The 19,116-nt window shown below is 41.5% G+C and overlaps 1 protein-coding gene and 1 pseudogene across 1 annotated transcript in view; both read left to right on the forward strand.

Annotated features, from left to right (window-relative positions):
* Positions 1-93: 93 nt before the first annotated feature.
* On the forward strand, positions 94-18,488 carry LOC135272927 (melanoma inhibitory activity protein 2-like; annotated as a pseudogene).
* Positions 18,489-18,602: 114 nt separating this feature from the next.
* LOC110568264 (two pore channel protein 2-like) overlaps positions 18,603-19,116 on the forward strand; it is a 40,436-nt gene continuing 39,922 nt past the window's right edge. The window contains 1 exon segment of the mRNA XM_064371647.1: positions 18,603-18,677. Within this exon segment, the coding sequence (XP_064227717.1) occupies positions 18,603-18,677 (75 nt within the window).

The following is a 19,116-nucleotide window of genomic DNA, read 5'->3' on the forward strand; positions in this document are numbered from 1 at the left end:
GTTGGAGTTGGGAGAGGATCAGGAAAAACAACTAATGGATACTAGGCTTAATACCTGGGTGATGAAATAATCTGTACAACAAATCCCCACGACATGCATTTACTTATGTAACAAGCCTGCACATCCTGCACATGTACCTCGGAACTTAAAAGTTTAAAAATAAATTAAAAAAAAAATTTTTTAATGCAGATTAAGAAAGTTTTCTTTTATCCTTAGTTTTCTGAGAGTGTTTACCCTAAAAGGAGGTTACATTTGGTACATGCTTTTAGCATTTATTCAGATGATCATATGAATTTTCTCCTTTAGTCTATAGATATCATGAATTACACTGATTCAATTTCAAATGTTGAGTCAAACTTAAATTCCTGGGATAAATTGCACTTTGTTATTATGCATTATGCTTTCCTTTATTGTTTCCTTTATTACTGTTATCTGTGGTCAATTTTATTGATTTCTGCTTTTTAAAAATTTATTTGAGACAGAGTCTTGCTCTGTTGCCCAGGCTGGAGTGATCTCTGCTCACTGCAACATCGTCCTCCTGGGTTCAAGCGATTCTCCTGCCTTAGCCTCCTGAGTAGCTGGGAATATAGGCGTGTACCAACATGCTCGGCTGATTTCTGCTTTTATCTTTGGTATTTTTTTCTTTCTACTTGCTTTAATTTGCTCTTTTTTCCCCCTAGTTTCCTAAGGTGGAAGCTTAGATTATTAATTCAAGTACTTTCTGTTTTATAATATATTTAATGCTACACATTTCCCCTAATGACTAATTTAACTACATACTGCAAATTTTGATATCCTGTGTTTTTATTTTCATTCAATTAGTAATATTTTCCAATTTTCATTGTGGATTTCTTCTCAAACCACAGGTCATTTATAACTATGTGATTTAACTTTCAAATATTTGGAAATTTTCCAGATTTTTTTGCTTTATGCATTTGAAACTATGTTGTTAGAATCATGCTAACTTAGAAGTTACATCTTCCTGGTTGATTAATTCTATCATTACAAAATATCCCTCTAGTTCTGGTGGTTCTTATTTTACACTATATTATTTCTTATATTAATGAAGCTAAAATGTCTGTCTTTTGGTTTTCATTTATACAAGATATTTTTCCATCCTTTTACTTTCAACCTCCTTATATTTATGATGTTTCTCTTGTAAGCAACAAATAATTGTAGTTGTCTGCTAATCCAGTCTGAAAACATAATTGAGATGTTTTGCCTATTTTTACTGTAACTATTGATATATTTGGCTTTAAATCTATCATCTTACTGTTTGTTTTTCATTCATTCCATCTCTTCTATCTTCCTTTTGCTTCTTATTCTTTCATTTGAAATGAATATTTTTATTATTATATTTACTCTATTAGCTTATTAATTATATGTTTATCTACTTTTAGTATTTTCTTTTTTTCAAGACAAGGTCTCACTTTGTCACCCAGGCTGGAGTGCAGTGGTGCAATCTCAGTTCACTGTAGCCTCGACCTCCCAGGTTCAAACAATCCTCCTGCCTCAACCTCCAAATAGCTGGGACTACAGGTGCACAGCACCATGCCCAGCTAGTTTTTTCATTTTTTGTAGAGATGGGATTTCACCATGTTCCCCAGGCTGGTCTCGAACTTTTGAGCTCAAGTGATCTGCCTACCTCAGCCTCCCAAAGTGCTAGGATTACAGGCATGAGTCACTGCTCCCAGCCAACTTTTACTATTTTTTTCTAAAGGCTACAACAATCACCTTTAACTTAAAGAATGGCATGTATAAATTCTTTGATCACCTTCCAGATAATGCAAGAACTTTGGAATACAAATATAAAAAAACTTAATCCCTCCCACCTTTTGTGCCTCCATTGTCCATTTAAATTATATAGGGGTGTGTGTGTGTATACACACACATATATGTATATACACAAAACTGTTTTTATATAAGTTTAATTCCACAAATCATTATCGATCTAACTTTACGCAGCCAATCTTCATCAAGATTTACCCTCAAATTTGCCTTTTCATGCCTCCTTCTATCTTTTCTTTGCTTCCAAGTAGAATCATTTTGCATCTGCCTAAAAATTCCATTCAGTATTTTCTTTGGTGCAAATATGTTGCTAAAAAAACTCTCAGCTATAATTTGTGTAAACATATCTTTATTTTGCTTTTACTTTTTAAGGATCATTTGCAAGGCACAGAATTCTAGAATGGCAGTTATTTTCTTTCAATATTCTTTTGGCTTCTCTAGTGCTTCTGCTGAGAAGTCAGCCAAAGTGTACTTTGGCTTCTTTCATAGTAATATCCCTTTTTGTTTTTCTTTTGGCTGCTATTAGGATTTTCTCCTTTACTTTGTCTGTCATTTTATGTGCTATACCTAGGTGAGTTTCTATTTGTATTGATCCATCTTGGTTCATAGAGCCTCTCAAATCTGTGATTTGATGTGTTTTTATCAGGTTTGGAAAACTATTGGTTATTATATTTTTAAATATTGCTTTTGTCCCATTATTTTTCTCCTCTACTTTTCAGGCCTCAATATGTTAGATACTTTTAGTGTTTTATACATACTTTTTGCTCATTTCAGACTTTTCTTTTTATCTCTTTATGTTTTAGTCTGGGCATTTCATTCTGGTCTATCTTCCTGTTCATTTATGTCTACTCTGTTGTGAAACCCATTCATTGACTTATTAAATTCATTTGTTTTATTTTAAAATTCTAGAATTTCCATATGTTTCATTTTTATGCTTTCTGGCCAGGGGTGGGTGGCAAGGACAGGGTGGCTCACAGGCTTGTGTGGGTTGGGCTTGGCCCTGTGCTGCCTCAGGATGTAAAGTGTAACAAGGGGGCCGGGATTGGCAGAGTGCACCTGTAGGTGCCTGCGTCCCCCAGCTCCCCCCGCAGCTGGCTCCACAGTGGTCCACACCGGTTGCCAAGTTCGGGTTCCAGACCAAAGACTGCGTATTCTCCACTGCTTATTGTGGTCCAGACGCTGCCAGGTTTACTGCACCCACCAGAGCAGCCTTGGCCCTGTGGAGGAGCTGGGGACTGCCCCTCAGCCACACTTGCAGCTGTTCCTGGAGGAGCTACCCGGGGTTGTGGCAGCACTGCCAGATGGTATGAAACCAGATCCTAATCCTTATGATTTTCTAGGGGAATTGGTGATATCTGCAGCTATTGTTGGAGTTTTTGCTATTCTCTTTTTGTGGAGAAGTTTTAGATCGGTTAGGAGTCTTGTTTATATGAGAAGAGAGAAAAAACTTGCTGTAACACTTTCTGGACTAATTGAAGAAAAATGTAAACTACTTGAAAAATTTTGCCTTGTTCAAAGAGAGTATGAAGGCTATGAAGTAGAGTCATCTTTAAAGGATGCCAGCTACGAGAAGGAGGCAATAGAAGCATAAAGTTTGGAGGAAGCTGTGAAAAGCTGACAGGTCTAATTCTAAACTTGAGGATGAAATACTCTGTCTAGTAAAAGAGTTAAAAGAAAAGAAATCTAAACATTCTGAACAAGATGAGTTGATGGCAGATATTTCAAAAAGGATACAGTCTCTAGAAGATGAGTCAAAATTCCTCAAATCACGAGTAGCTGAAGCCAAAATGAGTTTCAAGATATTTCAAATGAATGAAAAATGACTGAAGATAGCAACGAATAGCTTTGAATGAAAATTTACATCTTCGGAAAAGCCAGAAACAGCTTTTGCAAGAAGCTGAAATATGTAAAGAACAAGTGAGTGAATTTAATAAACAGAAAATAAACTTGAAGACTTCAAAGTACATACAGAATAAATTATAAATGATAAAGAAAATTACATCAAGGCTCTGAACACTTGCTAAAGATGAAAGATCGGGCTACTATGCTTGGAGAAAATATAATGGATGATAATAACTTGGAATTAGAAATGAACAGTGAATCAGAAAATGGTGTTTACTTAAGTAATCCTCTAAAAGGAGTTTTGAAGAAACTCATTCATGCTGCCAAGTTAATTGCTTCTTTCAAAATCTTAAAAGGGGAAAGAAACCAAATTTAGATTCAGTTATCATAAATTGATAAAACAAAGGAAGAGCTTAGAGAACATATTACAAATCTTCAGACTGAACAAGCATCATGGCAGTCAGAAAACACACATTTTGAAAATGTGAATCAGAAGTTTCAACAGAAACTTAAAGCAATGACTGAATTATATCAAGAAAATGCAATGAAACTTTACAGGAAATTTTCAGTAGAGGAAAATTATCAGTTAGAGAAAGAAGAGAAACTTTCTAAAGTAGATGAAAAGATCAGCCACGCCACTGAAGAGCTGGAGACATATAGAAAGTGAGCCAAAGATCTTGAAGAAGAATTGCCACTTTCATACAGCTTCAACACTGATCAATTCATGGTCAACCATGTTCCATTTGTATGCCTCCTCACCCCTCATCATTTGTTGCATAACATCTCTAAAAAGATATGTTCATCTCTAAAAAGTAAAAATTCTTCATAAAATGTAACACCACCACCATTATCACATCTAAAAAAGGTAATAATTCTTTAGAATTATCAAATATCCAGTTAGTTCAATTTTCTCTGTCACATAATTTGTGGGTTTTTTTTCACAATTTTTTTTTTTGTTCAAACTAATATCCAAATTGAAATTGGTCAGTATGTCTTTTAAATCTCTTGAGGCTGCCTCATGCTTGTAATCCAAGCCCTTTGGGAGGTTGAGGCAGGAGAATTACTTGAGGCCAGGAATTCAAGACCAGCCTGGGCAACACAGTGAAACCCCATCCCTACAAAAAATTAAAATATTATCCATGTGTGGCGGCACATGCCTGTAGTCCCATCTACTCTGGAGGTTGAGGCAGGAGGATGGCTTGAGCCTAGGAGTTTGAGGTTGCAGTGAGCTATGACTGCACTACTTCACTCCAGCCTAGGCAACAGAGTGAAACCCTGTCTCAAAACAATTTTTTTTATATTTCTTTAGATCTACAGATTTCTCTCCACTCCCCTCTGTTTCTTCATTTGTTGAAGAAAATAAATAGGTGGTTTGTCCGCTAGAGTTTTCCACAATCTGGATTTTATTAATTGCATACCTCTGGTGTCATTTAGCATGTTCCTTGGTCCCCTGTATTCCTCAAAACTCATCATTAGAGTTGGTGACCTGGACAGATTCGAGTTCTAATTTTTGGCAAAAGTGTGCCTTGGGTATTAGTGTGTTCTTGCATTGGAAGAAAAAGACATTTTTCTTTTTTGTGTGATGTTAGTAGTCATTGATGGTCATGGCCCATATCCACTAACTCATCAGGGATTGCATGGGGTTATATTTTAACTGTACATTTCTTTTTCATTTCTCAGCTGGAATACTTCAATAAAGAGGTTTCCATCATCCAAAGTTTGGTTACCCTGAATATAGTTTGATTCAGAAAAGCAGTATCCCACCTTTCAAGATGCTTGAATCTTCCCCTATGCTTACTAGTTTTCTAAACGAGTTGGTTTTCTAAGCATTCTCTAACTATATGTCTGTATCATTGGAAATGCACAGACTTTTAGCATATTTAATATGTTTCAATGTTTGGTCATTATTATCCTTATTGGTGTAGAAATGGTCTTATTTCTGGCCAGCAGAAGCTCTTTAAGTTGGACCCTGAGCCCTTCTGGCATGCTGCTAGCAGTTTCAGACAATATCCTTGGTTCCTGATATGACAAGACGTTTTAGGTTTATTTGTGTATTTCCTTCTCCAGACCTGGAGTCATCTATTTCTCCAAGGATTGCTGGTTCTTCTTGTAAAATAGACTATTAAGGGACTATAATCTGAGCATTAAGGGTGATTTCTTTTCCTCATTCTCGCAAAGATAACTTCAAAAAAAGTTTTTAGTATGTCCTTCCTTTTTTTTTAAATGTAAGCAAATATGTTTATATATTCATATTCTCTCTTAGATGAATAGCAATATGCTATAAATACTTTCCTCTACCTTGCTTTTTAACTTAATATATCCTGGTCATCACTTCAGAGCATCCAGAGACAGACTCCATTCCTTTTTACAGCTAAACAGTACCCCATTATGTGAAGGTACCACTTTTTCCCACCAGTCCTCTCTTAATGGTCATTTGGGTTATTTCTATCCTTTTCTACACAAACAGTAAGAGCAGTGAATTTTCTAGAAGAAAAGAAAGGTAAGTCCAAGTGTGTAGCAAGGAAATAAGCTTACACAAAGAATGGTCTACTCTTTGCCTTCAGCAATTGGGAGGTGATCCAGGGAGGCACCTGCAGTGCCCTGCCTTATAGGAGTATCTCTGTTTGTCTGGGGGATTTGGGCCACACAGTATTAGTTTTGACTTCCAGAGGAACTGAAACCTAAAGGTATTAGCCAGACCTCTGAGAGAGGCTGGAGATGAAAAGCCAGTCACATAGACAGTATGTGATCAAGCCCTAATACAAACTCTGGACATCAAAAGCTTGGATAAACTTCTTTGGTTGGCAATAACCTGTGCTCATTCCACAAGTCATGGCTGGGAGGAGGTCACACTGTCCAGGACTCCACAGGGAGTGTGGATGATAGAAACTCCACATTTAGACCCCTCCTACGTTCTGTCTGATGCACTTCTTCTTCTCTTAGTGAATTTTAAGATGCATCCTTTCACTATAATGAACCATAAACATGAGCATAACAGCTTTCAATAAGTTTTGTGATTCTAGCAAATTATCAAACCTAAACATGGTTTTGGAAACCCCCCAGATCTTCAGTTGGTGCCAAAAGAGAGGGCAGCCTTGTGGAGACTCTTCCCCAGACTTTGCAGTTTGGTTAACTTCTCTGAAAAGGAAACTTAAGTATTTTAAGATAATTGGTTTTTTTTTTTCAAAAGTACAGACTTTAGACAAGAAAAATTGCTCAAATGAAATAGAACTCTAAACAGCTTGTTATATGAGAAAAACTACAGTAATGTTTTATTTTACTTAGTATTTTAGTTCTGGGCCTCAAATTTGTTTATAAAATTCTCAAATTGTAAGAATCAGCATTTTAGACTGTGAACTTTATTTTTGGAATCTCACATGGCTTCAAAGGATAGTTAGGTGACAGTTACAGCTGTAGCAACAGCCCTTCTGCTGTGCCCACAAGTGACCAACTCCCATCAGATGACAGGCAAGATGTAAAATGGATCTCCAGGCCTCCCACAGGGCACGGGGAAAGGAAGTAGCAAGGCTTGAGGAAATAGAGTTCTCTTGTAGCCTGAAGCCAGTTCAGCTTCATACATTCTCTTTCCTGTGGTTGATTGCAAGGTTTTGATGGAAACCATTCCACACCACTTCCAGAAAGTCTCACCCAACAAATAGTTTTTGAAAACCTTCCATTTTCTGGACACTATTTCAGATGTTTGGGAAATACCTGTGCACAGAATAAAGATCTCCACCCTTGTGGAGATTGTGTTCTATCAGGAGTACACAGATAGTAAAGAATAAATGGAAGATACGAAGAATCATATTGTGTGGCAGAAGGTGATAAGGGCAATGCAAGGAAGTAAAAGATCAAGGAGGAGGGGAGCAGGAGGGCAGGGGTGGGCTGAAGAGTTTAGTAGGGTGGGGATCAGGGTCTGCCTCCCTGAAAAGGTGCAATCTAAGCCAACACTTGGGTGTCTGGGGAATGCATCATCCAGGCTAAGGGAATAGCTGGAGCAAAGGTCCTGGGGAATGTTTGAGGAGCATAAAGGAAGCCATTAAGGCTGGAGTGGAGTGAGTGAGGGGAAGGGGAAGGAGATGGGGCAAAGACTGAGCAGGGCTCCTGAGTGCCCTGCCTTGTGAAGGCGTTTGAGAAGGTTTGCCCCCTATTTTCAACCACCACAGTTGATTTTGCCCCTACTTCTTGATTGCTACATTGCACTGTTTTAAAAGGAATTCCACAAAATCCTGTGTAATCTAGGGGATAATTTGCAAATAAAATTGGGTGGAATTCTCAGGTTTAATATGGACTTTGTTCATTTTATCAGTTGAAACTACCTAGTAGCTACAGAGTAGAGTGGAGATACCTCTGTTCTAGTAGGTCTGGGTTTGCAATCCCAGTGCTGCCATTTTCAAGCTGTGTAACCGGGGTCAGGCTGATGCTCCTCTCTGAGCCTGCATTTCCTTAGCTCTAATGTGGGTGTTGTAATCAGTACTTGTTATGGGCTGAATTGTATAATTGTACCTGCTTAAAATTCATATGTAGAAGTCCTAACCCCCAGTATCACAAAAAGTGATAGGGTCTTTAAAGAGGTAATCCAAATAAAATGAGGTCCTTAGGGCAGGCCCTGATCCAATATGACTGTTCTTATTAGAAGAGGAAACTTGGACACAGATACACATAGAGGGAGCACCGTGTGAAGACACAGAGAGGAGATGGCCAGCTACCAGCCATCTCCTTACCATAAACCAGCCATCTCCTTACCTTATGGTAGGAGAGGCCTTACCATAAACCAACCCTGCCAGCATATTGATCTCAGAATTTTGGCTTCCAGAACTGTAAGGAAACACATTTCTATTGTTGAAGCCACCTGGCTGGGGGTACTTTGTTATGGCAGCCCAAGTAGACTAAACCAGCACCTCAAAGGGTTGTTATAGGATATGCTTAGTGGTAACTGGTTCCTAAAGGCCATGCTTTCTAAGGCTGACTCCTCACCCTGCAGGGGTGCATTCTCCCCACTGGTGGAGATGCAATCAGGAATAGGCATTATCAGGCTTTATTCCCAGAGTTTTAATTTTTTCCATTGCATTAAATATTTGTTCATGAAAATGATGAAATTGCTATTAGATTCTATCACCACATCTCTGTTGATTTTACTATCTACAAACATATAAAAGCAGTATAGGCACACAGTTAAAAATGAAAGCTTATAGACAAGTACAAAATGAGAAGAAAAAGTCCCTTTCCCTTCATGCCTCTACTTCCTGTCGTGTTTTCAAAGGTAAGCACTGATTACAGTTTACTTACGAATCTTTCCAGGAAAATAATTTATGCATTTATCAGAAAATATAAATATATGCACCCTCTAAAATTCTGCATAAATGGACCGGGAGTGGTAGCTTATGCCTGTAATCCCAGCACTTTGGGAGGTTGAGGCAGGAGGACCACCTGAGGTCAGGAGTTTGAGGCCAGCCTGGCCAAAAGGGAGAAACCCTGTCTCTACTAAAAATACAAAAAAAAAAAAAATAGCCAGGTATGGTGGTGGGAGTCGGTACTCCCAGCTACTGTGGTGGCTGAGGCAGAAGAATCACTTGAACCCAGTGGGCGGAGTTTGCAGTGAGCCAAGATCGTGCCACTGGACTCCAGTCTGGGTGACAGAGTGAGACCCCATCTCAAAAAAGAAAAAAAAATCTGCATAAATCAAACTCTGCAGGGTACTACTTTCCCCCACTCATTTGATATTTTGCACATCTTTTCCTATTGGCTGTACAGATCACCTCATTCTCTCTCCTGGCCCATACAATATATCTCACGTAATTCTAAGTCTGAAGCTCAGTCTAAATTGTTCCAGGGATGCAGGTACCAAAAAGTAGTCTCTTAAAGAAGCCATCAGAGACCTACCTGTATCTCCCTGCTCTGCCATCAACAGTGTCATCTTCACCCCAGGTGGCTGGAGTAGCTGTTAGGAATATGCGGTTTTTAAAAACTTACATTCGTAGAAAAAGGGGAGGGAAGAGAGAGAAGAAACCCTCTCCCCCTAAGCCCATGGCTTCTTTTTAGTCAGGCTGAGCCAAATAAAGTCATGTACTTCCCTTAGATAGACAACTATTGCCAAGATTGCCAATCTTGTGTGGATTGGCCTGGACTAAGCGGGATCCTCTTCTACAGCGAGAGAGGGGATGAATGCCCGACCCAAGTCAGGGATCCTGGGTGGGAGGGGTGTGGATAGTAGGTCAGAAATCATCCATGTCTACAGTGTAGGATGTAATCCCATCTGCACAGAGCTGCATACATGCGTGTTTAAGTGTGTGCAAGTAAAGAGAGCTACGGAGAAGGATGTTTACCAACATGTGCTAACAGTGATTACCTTTGATTAGTAGTTTCATCTCTTTACAATGAGCACATTTATATTTTTTTAAAAATAAAGCTATTTTAAAAGATTTTGCCATAAAACAGTCATTCCGTAAGTCACCACTTAGGATACACCTAGAATATTTGTCCTTTCTCAAGAGCACCAGAGAGTTGTATGGTAATCCACACAATAAACAATTATAATGGGTAATTGTTGAGATCAGGGGAAGATGGCAGATAGAAGACAGTGCTAATGTGTAGCTCCCACACGGATGGACAGAACAGCATGTGAAGACTCACACTGTGATCTTGTGCTCCAAGAACTACCACAGGAACCTACTGGGAAAACCAAAAGAATTCACAGATCCTTTGAAACAAGAGGCACACCACTGTAAATTCCGTGGAACAGTAGAAAAACTGTGAGTTCCCAAAGTGTGAGAAGGGGAAAACCTACCTCTGAACACACATCCCCACTGGAAATCTGAAAATCCAGATCATGGGAGAAGGATGTAACCTTAACTAGAGATGAAATGGGTTTAGGGAGTTGCAAGAAATATGAAAGTATGAGTAGTAGTGGGAAGTGCATTGAATGCACTCCCAGTCTCCAGCTTGAGCCCTGGGAAACCATCCCTGACTATATCTCACAGAGGCCCTCAGGGAAGGCAGCCAGTGGAACTGGGGAGGGGTTGCAGGGCAAAAGAAGCTCCCAACTGAAACTGGTAGTGGTTTTGACTGGGCACAAACTGTCTTGAATGGAGCCTGGAGGATGGGTGGAGTCGGGAGGATGAGTGGGAGCTGCTGTGGATACAAGTGAGCAACTGCGGGAGTGCAGGAGCTGCTGCTGACAGAGTGGGCAGGCAGGGAGGGGTGAGGGCCTTAAGCCCTGCTTGCTTTCTCAGTAGGGTAGCTTATGGCCTGGGGCAAGGTCTGAGCAGGGGCACTGAGGGAGTGAGACTGGACTCGCCAACTGCTTGGGAACTGGGTTTGTGGTCTCTCATTAATAGCTATCCACCACTTCGCTGGCAAACTATATAACACAGCAGAGGTGGCCAAGATCCACTCTAGAATATCATAACCCCATCGGCCTAAGAACTACTCCTTCATCCCCACAGTGGCTCCTGCAAGCCCTGTTCAAGGAGAGTCTGAGCCCAGACCCACCTAACCGTGCCCCAACTTGATGGTATTTCCCTAGCCACCCTGGTAGCCAAACACAAAACACAGAACTTTTTGGGAGCTTTATGGCCATGCTCATCACCTGAGAAACCAAAATACTTACCCTGGCCATCTTAGGGCAAGCTTAGAGCCCCCTACTACTACTGCAGCTGGTGCTTTCTTGAAAGTGCCACCTCATCGCTGGAGGCCAACTAACTCAAGCAATTATCGCAACTCATAACACAATAATGGTGATCTAAGGTAGGAGAAGACAACACCTAATTCTACTGCATGCAACATTCTGGCTAAACAGAGGTCCTGAAGATGTCCGCGTGACAACTTCACTGCTACCACAGCCAGCATTCAAGAAAGCCAGCACACTAAACCTATCTACAACCAAGGACTCTCAAAGAGTTACTTCACTTCTCTGCCACTTCTACCAGAGCAGGTGCTGGCATCCATGGTTTGGAGACCTGAAGACAGATCACATCACAGGACTCTTTGCAGACATTCCCCAGCACCAGTCCAGAGCCTGGTAGCCTCACTGGGTGGCTAGACCCAAAAGAGCAATAACAATCACTACATCCAGCTCTCAGGAAGCCCCATTCCTGGAGGAAGGGGGAGAGCACCACATCAAGGTGTTACCTCATGGGACAAGAGAATCTGAACAGCAGGCCTTGACTTTCAGACCTCTCCACTGTGTTAGTCTACCCAATTGAGAAGGAAGAAAAGTAATTCTCATAATATGACAAAACAGTGTTCTAGAATACCCTCAAAAGATCATACTGGCTCTCCAGCAATGGATCCAAACCAAGAAGAAATCTCTAAATTGCCAGATAAAGAATCCAGGTCAATTATTAAGCTACTCAAAGAGACATTAGAGAAAGGTGAAAACCAACTTAAAGAAATTTAAAGAACATTACAGGATGTGAATGAAAATTTATCCAGAGAAATAGATATCATAAAGAAAAAACAATCACAATTTCTGGAAATGAAAGATACACCTAGAGAAACATGAAATGGGAAAGTTTCAACTATAGACTAGAACAAGTATAAAAAAGAACATCAGAGCTCAAAGACAAAGCTTTCAAATTAACTCAATCAGACAAAGACAAAGGAAAAATAATTTTGAAAAATGAACAAAGCCTCCAAGAAACTTGGGATTGTATTAAACAGCCAAACCTAAAAACAAATGGTGTTCCTGAGGAAGAAGAGAACTCTAAAAGTTTTAAAAACTATTTGAGAGAATAATTGAGGAAAAATTCCCTGGCCTTGACAGAGATCTAGACATTCACACAATGGAATAAAACTGGAAACTAACTCCAAAAGGCACCCCCCAAAACTATACAAATATATGGAAATTAAATAATTTGCCCTTGAATGATGTTTGGGTCAACAATGAAATCAAGATGGAAATTAAAAAATTCTTTCAGCTGAATAATGTTATTGAAACAACTTACCAAAATCCCTGGGATACAGCAAAAGTGGTGCTAAGAGGAAAGTTCATAGCATTAAATGCCTACATCAAGAAGTCTGAAAGAGTACAAATAGACGATCTAACATCACACCTCAAGGAACTAGAGAGACAAGAACAAACCAAATCCAAACTCAGCAGAAAAAAAGAAACAACAAAGATCAGAGCACAAGTAAATGAAATTAAAACAAAAAAAATACAAAAATAAATGAAACAAAAAGCAGTTTCTTTAAAAAGATCAAACACAATTAATAGATCATTAGTGAGATTAACCAAGAAGAGAGAAAATCCAAACAAACTCAATTAGAAATGAAACTGATACCACAGAAATACAAAAGATCATTGAAGGCTACTATGAACACCTTTAGGCACATAAACTAGAAAATCTAAAGCAGCTGGATAAATTCCTGGAAATATACAACCCTCCCATATAAATCAGGAAAAAATAGAAACTCTGAAAAGACCAATAAGTACCAAGACTGAAACAATAATTTTAAAAATTGCCAACAAAAAAAGGTCCAGGACCAGATGGATTAACAACTGAATTCTATTAGACAATCAAAGAAGAATTGGTACCAATCTTACTGAAACTATTCCAAAAGATGGAAAAAGAGGGACTCCTCCATAAATCATTCTATGAAGCAAATATCACCCTAGTTCCACAACTGGGAAAGGACACAACAATAAAAGAAAACTACAGACCAAGATCCCTGATGAACATAGATGCAAAAATCCTGAACAAAATACTAGCTAACTGAATCTAAAAGGTAATACAACAGGATCAGATGGGTGTCCTACCAGAAATGCAATGATGGTTTAATACTCACATGTCAATAAATGTGACATATCACATAAACAGCATTAAAAACAAAAACCATATAAGCATCTCAATCAATGCAGAAAAAGCATTTGATAAAATCCAGCAAAATTGGTATACAACGGACATAACCTCAAGGTAATAAAAGCCATCTCTGACAAACCCACAGCCAACATGATACTGAACAAGGAAAAGTTAAAAGCTTTCTCCCTGAGAACTGGAACAAGACAAAGACGCCCATTTTCACCATTTTTATTCAATGTAGTTCTGTAAGTTCTAGCCAGAGCAATCAGACAAGAGAAAGAAATAAAGGGCATCTAACTTAGTAAAGAGAAGTCAAACTGTTGCTATTCACTGGTGATATAATTATATGCCTAGAAAACCCTAAAGACTCGCCCAGACAGGGTGTGGTGGCTCACGCCTGTAATCGCAGCACTTTCAGAGGCCGAGGTGGGCGGATCACAAGGTCAGGAGTTCTAGACCAGCCTGGCCAACATGGTGAAATCCCGTCTCTACTAACAATACAAAAATAAGCCGGGCATGGTGGTACACACCTGTAGTCCCAGCTACTTGGAAGACTGAGGCAAGAGAATCGCTTGAACCCAGGAGGCGGAGGTTGCAGTGAGCCGAGATCACACCACTGCACTCCAGCCTGGGTGACAGAGTGAGACTCCATCTCAAAAAAAGAAAAAAAAAGACTTACCCAAAAAGCTCATAGATCTGATAGATGAATTCAATAAAGTTTTAGGATACAAAATCAATGTACACAAATCAGTAGCACTGCAGTACACCAACAACAAAGCTGAGAAACAAATCAAGAACTCAATCCCTTTTCCAACAGCTGCAAAAAATAAAATAAAATAAAATACGTTGAAATATACTGAACCAAGAAGGTGAAAGATCTCTACAAGGAAAACTGCAAGACACTGCTGAAATAAATCACTGAGAATGCAAACAAATGGAAGCACATTCCATGCTCATAGATGGGTAGAATCAATACTGTGAAAATGATCATACTGCCAAGAGCAGTCTATGGATTCAATGCAATTCCCATCAAAATATCATCAGCATTTTTTATGGAGCGAGAAAAAGTAATCCTAAAATTCAAATGGAACAAAAAAAGACCCAGCATAGTCAAAGCAAGACTAAGCAAAAAGAACAAATCTGGAGGCATCACATTACTTGACTTTACACTATAAGGCTATAGTTACCAAAACAGTATGGTACTGGTATAAAAATAGGCAAGTAGACCAATGGAACAAAATAGAGAACCCAGAAATAAAACCAAGCACTTATAGTCCACTGATCTTTGACAAAGCAAACAAAAACATAAAGTGCAAAAAAGACACCCTATTCAACAAATGGTGCAGGGATAACTGGCAAACCACATATAGAAGAGTAAACTGAATTCTCATCTCTCAACTTATACAAAAATCAACTCAAGATGGATCAAAGACTTGAATCTGGGCTGGGCATGGGGGCTCAGAACTATAGTCCCAGCACTTTTGGGGGCCAAGGTGGCCGGATCACTTGAGGTCAGGAGTTCAAGACCAGCCTGGCCAACATGGTGAAACCCTGTCTCTACTACAAATAGAAAAAATTAGCCAGGTGTGGTGGTGGGTGCCTGTAATCCTAGCTACTGAGGAGGCTGAGGCACGAGAACCTAGCAGGTGAAAGTTGCAGTGAGAGAAGACTGTGCTACTGCACTGTAGCCTGGGTGACAAAGCAAGATTCCGTTGAAAGAGAGAGAGAGAGAGAGAGAAAAAGAAAGGAAGGAAGGAAGGAAGCAAAGAGGGAAGGAAGGAAGGAAAGAGGGAAGGCAGGCAGGCAGGCTTAAATCTAAAACCCCAAACTATAAAAATTCTAGAAGATAACATCAGTAAAACTCTCCTAGACATTGGTTTAGGCAAAGAGTTCATTACCTACCAAGAACCCAAAAGCAAATGCAACATAAACAAAAATAAATAGATGGGACCTAATTAAACTAAAAGGCTTCTGCACAGCAAAAGAAATAATCAGCAGAGTAAATAGACAACCCACAAAGTGGGAGAAAATATTCTTAAACTATACATCTGATAAAGGACTAATATCTAGAATCTACAAGGAACTCAAACAAATCACCAAGAGAAAAAAAAAAAACATTAAAAGTGGCCAAAGGAAATGAATACACAATTCTCAAAAGAAGATATGCTAATGGCCAACAAACATATGAAAAAATGCTCATCATCACTATCAGGAAAGTGCAAATTATAACCACAGTGAGATACCACCTACTCTTGCAAGAATGGCCATAATTTAAAAACAACAACAAAAAATAGATGTTGGTATGGATGTGGTGGAAAGAAAACACTTTTACACTGCTGGTGGAAATATAAACTAGTACAACCACTATGGAAAACAATATGGAGATTTTTTAAAGAACTAAAAGTACAACTACCATTTGACCCAGCGATCCCACTACTGGGTATCTATCCAGAGAAAAGAAGTCGTTATACGAAAAAGATACTTGCGTACGCATGTTTATAGCAGCACAACTCACGATTGCAACAATAGGGAACCAACCTAAATGCCCATCAATCAACGAATGGATAAAGAAAATGTGGTGTATATATATACACTATGGAATACTACTCAGCCATAAGAAGGAATGAAATAATGACATTCACAGCAACCTCATGGAGCTGGAAAACATTATTCTAAGTGAAGTAGCTCAGGAATGGAAAACCAAATATCATATATTCTCACTTCTAAGTGGAAGCTAAACTATGAGGACTCAAAGGCATAAGAATGATATAATGGACTTTGAGGACACTGGGGAAAGGGGGGAAGGGTGGTGAAGGATAAAAGACTACACATTGGGTACAATGTACACTGCTTGGGTAATGTGTGCACCAAAATCTCAGCTATCACCACTAAAGAAGCCATCCATGTAACAAAAACCACCAGTTCCCCCAAAACTATTGAATTTCCTCTTTTAACAAGGTAATTAGATGCCTTGTAGAAAAGGACCACTGATTACATGCTCGTAGAAATTTCGCTTTACCATTTCAGCCACCATATGCTTGCTGTGTGCCCAGAACTTGGGATTCAAAGACAAAGGTTTCCAGTTCCCTTCCTCCAACAGGTGCTTGTGGCCTGGTGGGGAGCAGACAGTGTGTGCACATAGATGAACTGAAGCACCAAGCACCAAGTTCATTCAAGTTATTGGCATGAAGAGTGTGATGAGCAGGGAGAGGAAGCCATCCTTTGGCCTGGAGAAGTTGAAGAGGGCTCTCAGGGGATGTTAGAACTGAGTGGTAACAGTCAGAGGAGAGGGGTGCAAGTGTCACATCTGGCATGCCTGCCGAGGAACTGTGGCCACACGCAGTTCTCATTGCAGGCCAGCCTCCAGTGAGAACACAATTCTGGTGTTGCAATGCAGGTCGGTGTCCTGTATTAGTTTTCTATGCTGCATAACACATTGCCGCTAATTTAGGGGCTTGAAACCACATCTGTTCATTATCTCACAGTTCATATGCCAGAAGTCTAGCAAGGTATGGCTGGATTCTCTGCTCCCTGTCTCACAAGGTGAGAATAAAGGTGTCAGCAAATTGTGTTCCTTTCTGGAAAGGCCTGAGGAAGAATTAACTTTCAAGCTTATTCAAGTGGTTGGCAGAACTTAGTTCCTTATAGTTCCCTTCATCTTCAAGGCAGCAGTGCTCCATCCAGGTACACTGAGTCTTTCATAAGCTTCAAATCTCTCCTCTCCCTTCTGCCTTCATCTTTAACTTTTAAGGGCTCATCCACTGGGTAATTTCATTGGGCCAACCCAGATAATCCAGTATAACCTCCATATTGTAAAGTTGACTCATTAGAAACCTGTCTACAAGGCTCTTTTGCCTTGTAAAGTAACGGATAGTCCCAGAAGTCAGGGTGTGAATTCTCTTGGAGGACTGTAATTCTGCCTGCCAGTCTCCCACCTGGATTTTGCCAGAAATCAGTACCTAGCACCAAGTCTTTATTTAATTTTTATTTTTAGAGAAAGGTATTGCTCTGTTGCCCAGGCTGGATTGCAGTGGTGCAATCACAGCTCATTGCAGCTTCAACCTCCTAAGCTTAAGCCATCCTTCACCTCTGCTTAGAGTAGCCAACTATAGGTGTGCCACCATGCCTGATGATTTATTATTATTATTTAAGCGATCTGGTATCGCTATGTTGCCTAGGCTGGTCTCAAACTGCTGGGCTCAAGCGATCCTCCAGCCTTGGCCTCCCAAATTGCTCGGATTACAGGCACAAGCCACTGGCCTGGCCTAGCACCAAGTCTTGACGAACCACCCAGAGGGACATCACACCTCCTGCCAGGTGACACGGACAGTCACAGCTCCTCCAGGCCTCTCCCTTCTCTGGCAAGAGTCGGTGAAGTTGGTTGGCACAGGAGCCCAGGACTACCTCCTCTGCCTGCCAGGGCTTAACTGACAGTTGACCCGCAAGTACTTATCATTATTATTGTTTTAACTTCATGATCAACGTTTTAAAAAATCAGGAGGGATCCCATTAAAACTGATTTCCGCTTTCTTTTGAAAATTCAGCAGCTCTGGCAACCCTGAGTTTCAGGTCGGGCTGGAACTTGGAGCGCCCTATGGGAAGAGGGGCGGGCCCGCGCCACCTCTCAGGAGGTATCTGCCCCGAAGGGCCCCACTAGGAGCTCGCACTGTGCTCTCCTGGGGGCTCCCCTAGGACCAGGAGGGAACTAAAAATTACTGGGCCTTGGCCAGCTGCAGCCGCGGCTCCTACATGACCTGATTTAATTTTCCAAACTTGGGAGGAAGGCATTTTTCTATTCTCCTGATCAGAAAGCTAAGAACTGTCCCATTGCCAGGCTACACAGTTGGTGCCATTTGCCGAGGTGACCTCTAACTCACGTGGCCGCCAGCCCAAGCTCTTCCCCCCGCGGCCCCTAGCGCGTCCCGCTCCCCCCAGGCCGCGGGATCCGCTTTCCCTGCCCTGGGTCCAGCGCGCCGCAGGGGAAGGGGCCGGAGTCGGGGAGCCCGCCCCGCCGTCGCCCGTCCTCCGCCCTCAGGCCCACCCGCCGCGGTCACGTGAAGGATCGAGCGCCGCGCGCCCAGGCCGGGCCTCCCGCCGGCCCGAGGAGGGCAGAGTCAGCCGCGGCTGCCGCCCCGACGTCCGCACATCCCCTCTCGCTGCTCAGCTGCCGCGATGCCCTGGGCTGGTCGAGCCGCAAGGGTGAGCCGCCTGCGCCCGCAGCCCCCCGAGGATCTTCCGACCCGAGAGGTAAGGAGGACTTTCAGGCTGCGCCCGGAGGGCGCCCCGACGGCAGCGCCTCCCGCCCCGCTATTGCCCTCCTGGTGCCAGGCACCTCCGGGGCTCCCAGGGAGAAAGCGAACCCGCTGGAAGCCACAGCCGGCTGCAGGGAATGAGGGCCCGTGGGCACAAGAGGGACTAGGAACCCCTCTGCTTTGGGTCTTCCTCGGTCCCCTGCGCCCGGGAGCGGCGGCACTGGGCTGCTAATCCGGAAGGCGCACGGCCGCTGGAGCGCAGCTCGCACGTTGGAGTCAGTTGGGGAGCTGTCAAAGCCAAGCGGCTAGACGGGCCACCCGCTCTCCGTTGCTGAGCTGGGATCCGCGCCGGGGCTCCAGGTTGGGGGCCTTTTTCACTCAGTGAAGCGCGCACCCTTGTCTCAGAGACCAGTGCGCGCCCCCACGTAGCTCCA

This window comes from Aotus nancymaae, unplaced genomic scaffold (assembly GCF_030222135.1).
Source record: "Aotus nancymaae isolate 86718 unplaced genomic scaffold, 86718_ANA_hifiasm-v0.15.2.pri h1tg000155l, whole genome shotgun sequence".
Taxonomy (NCBI): Eukaryota; Metazoa; Chordata; class Mammalia; order Primates; family Aotidae; genus Aotus; species Aotus nancymaae.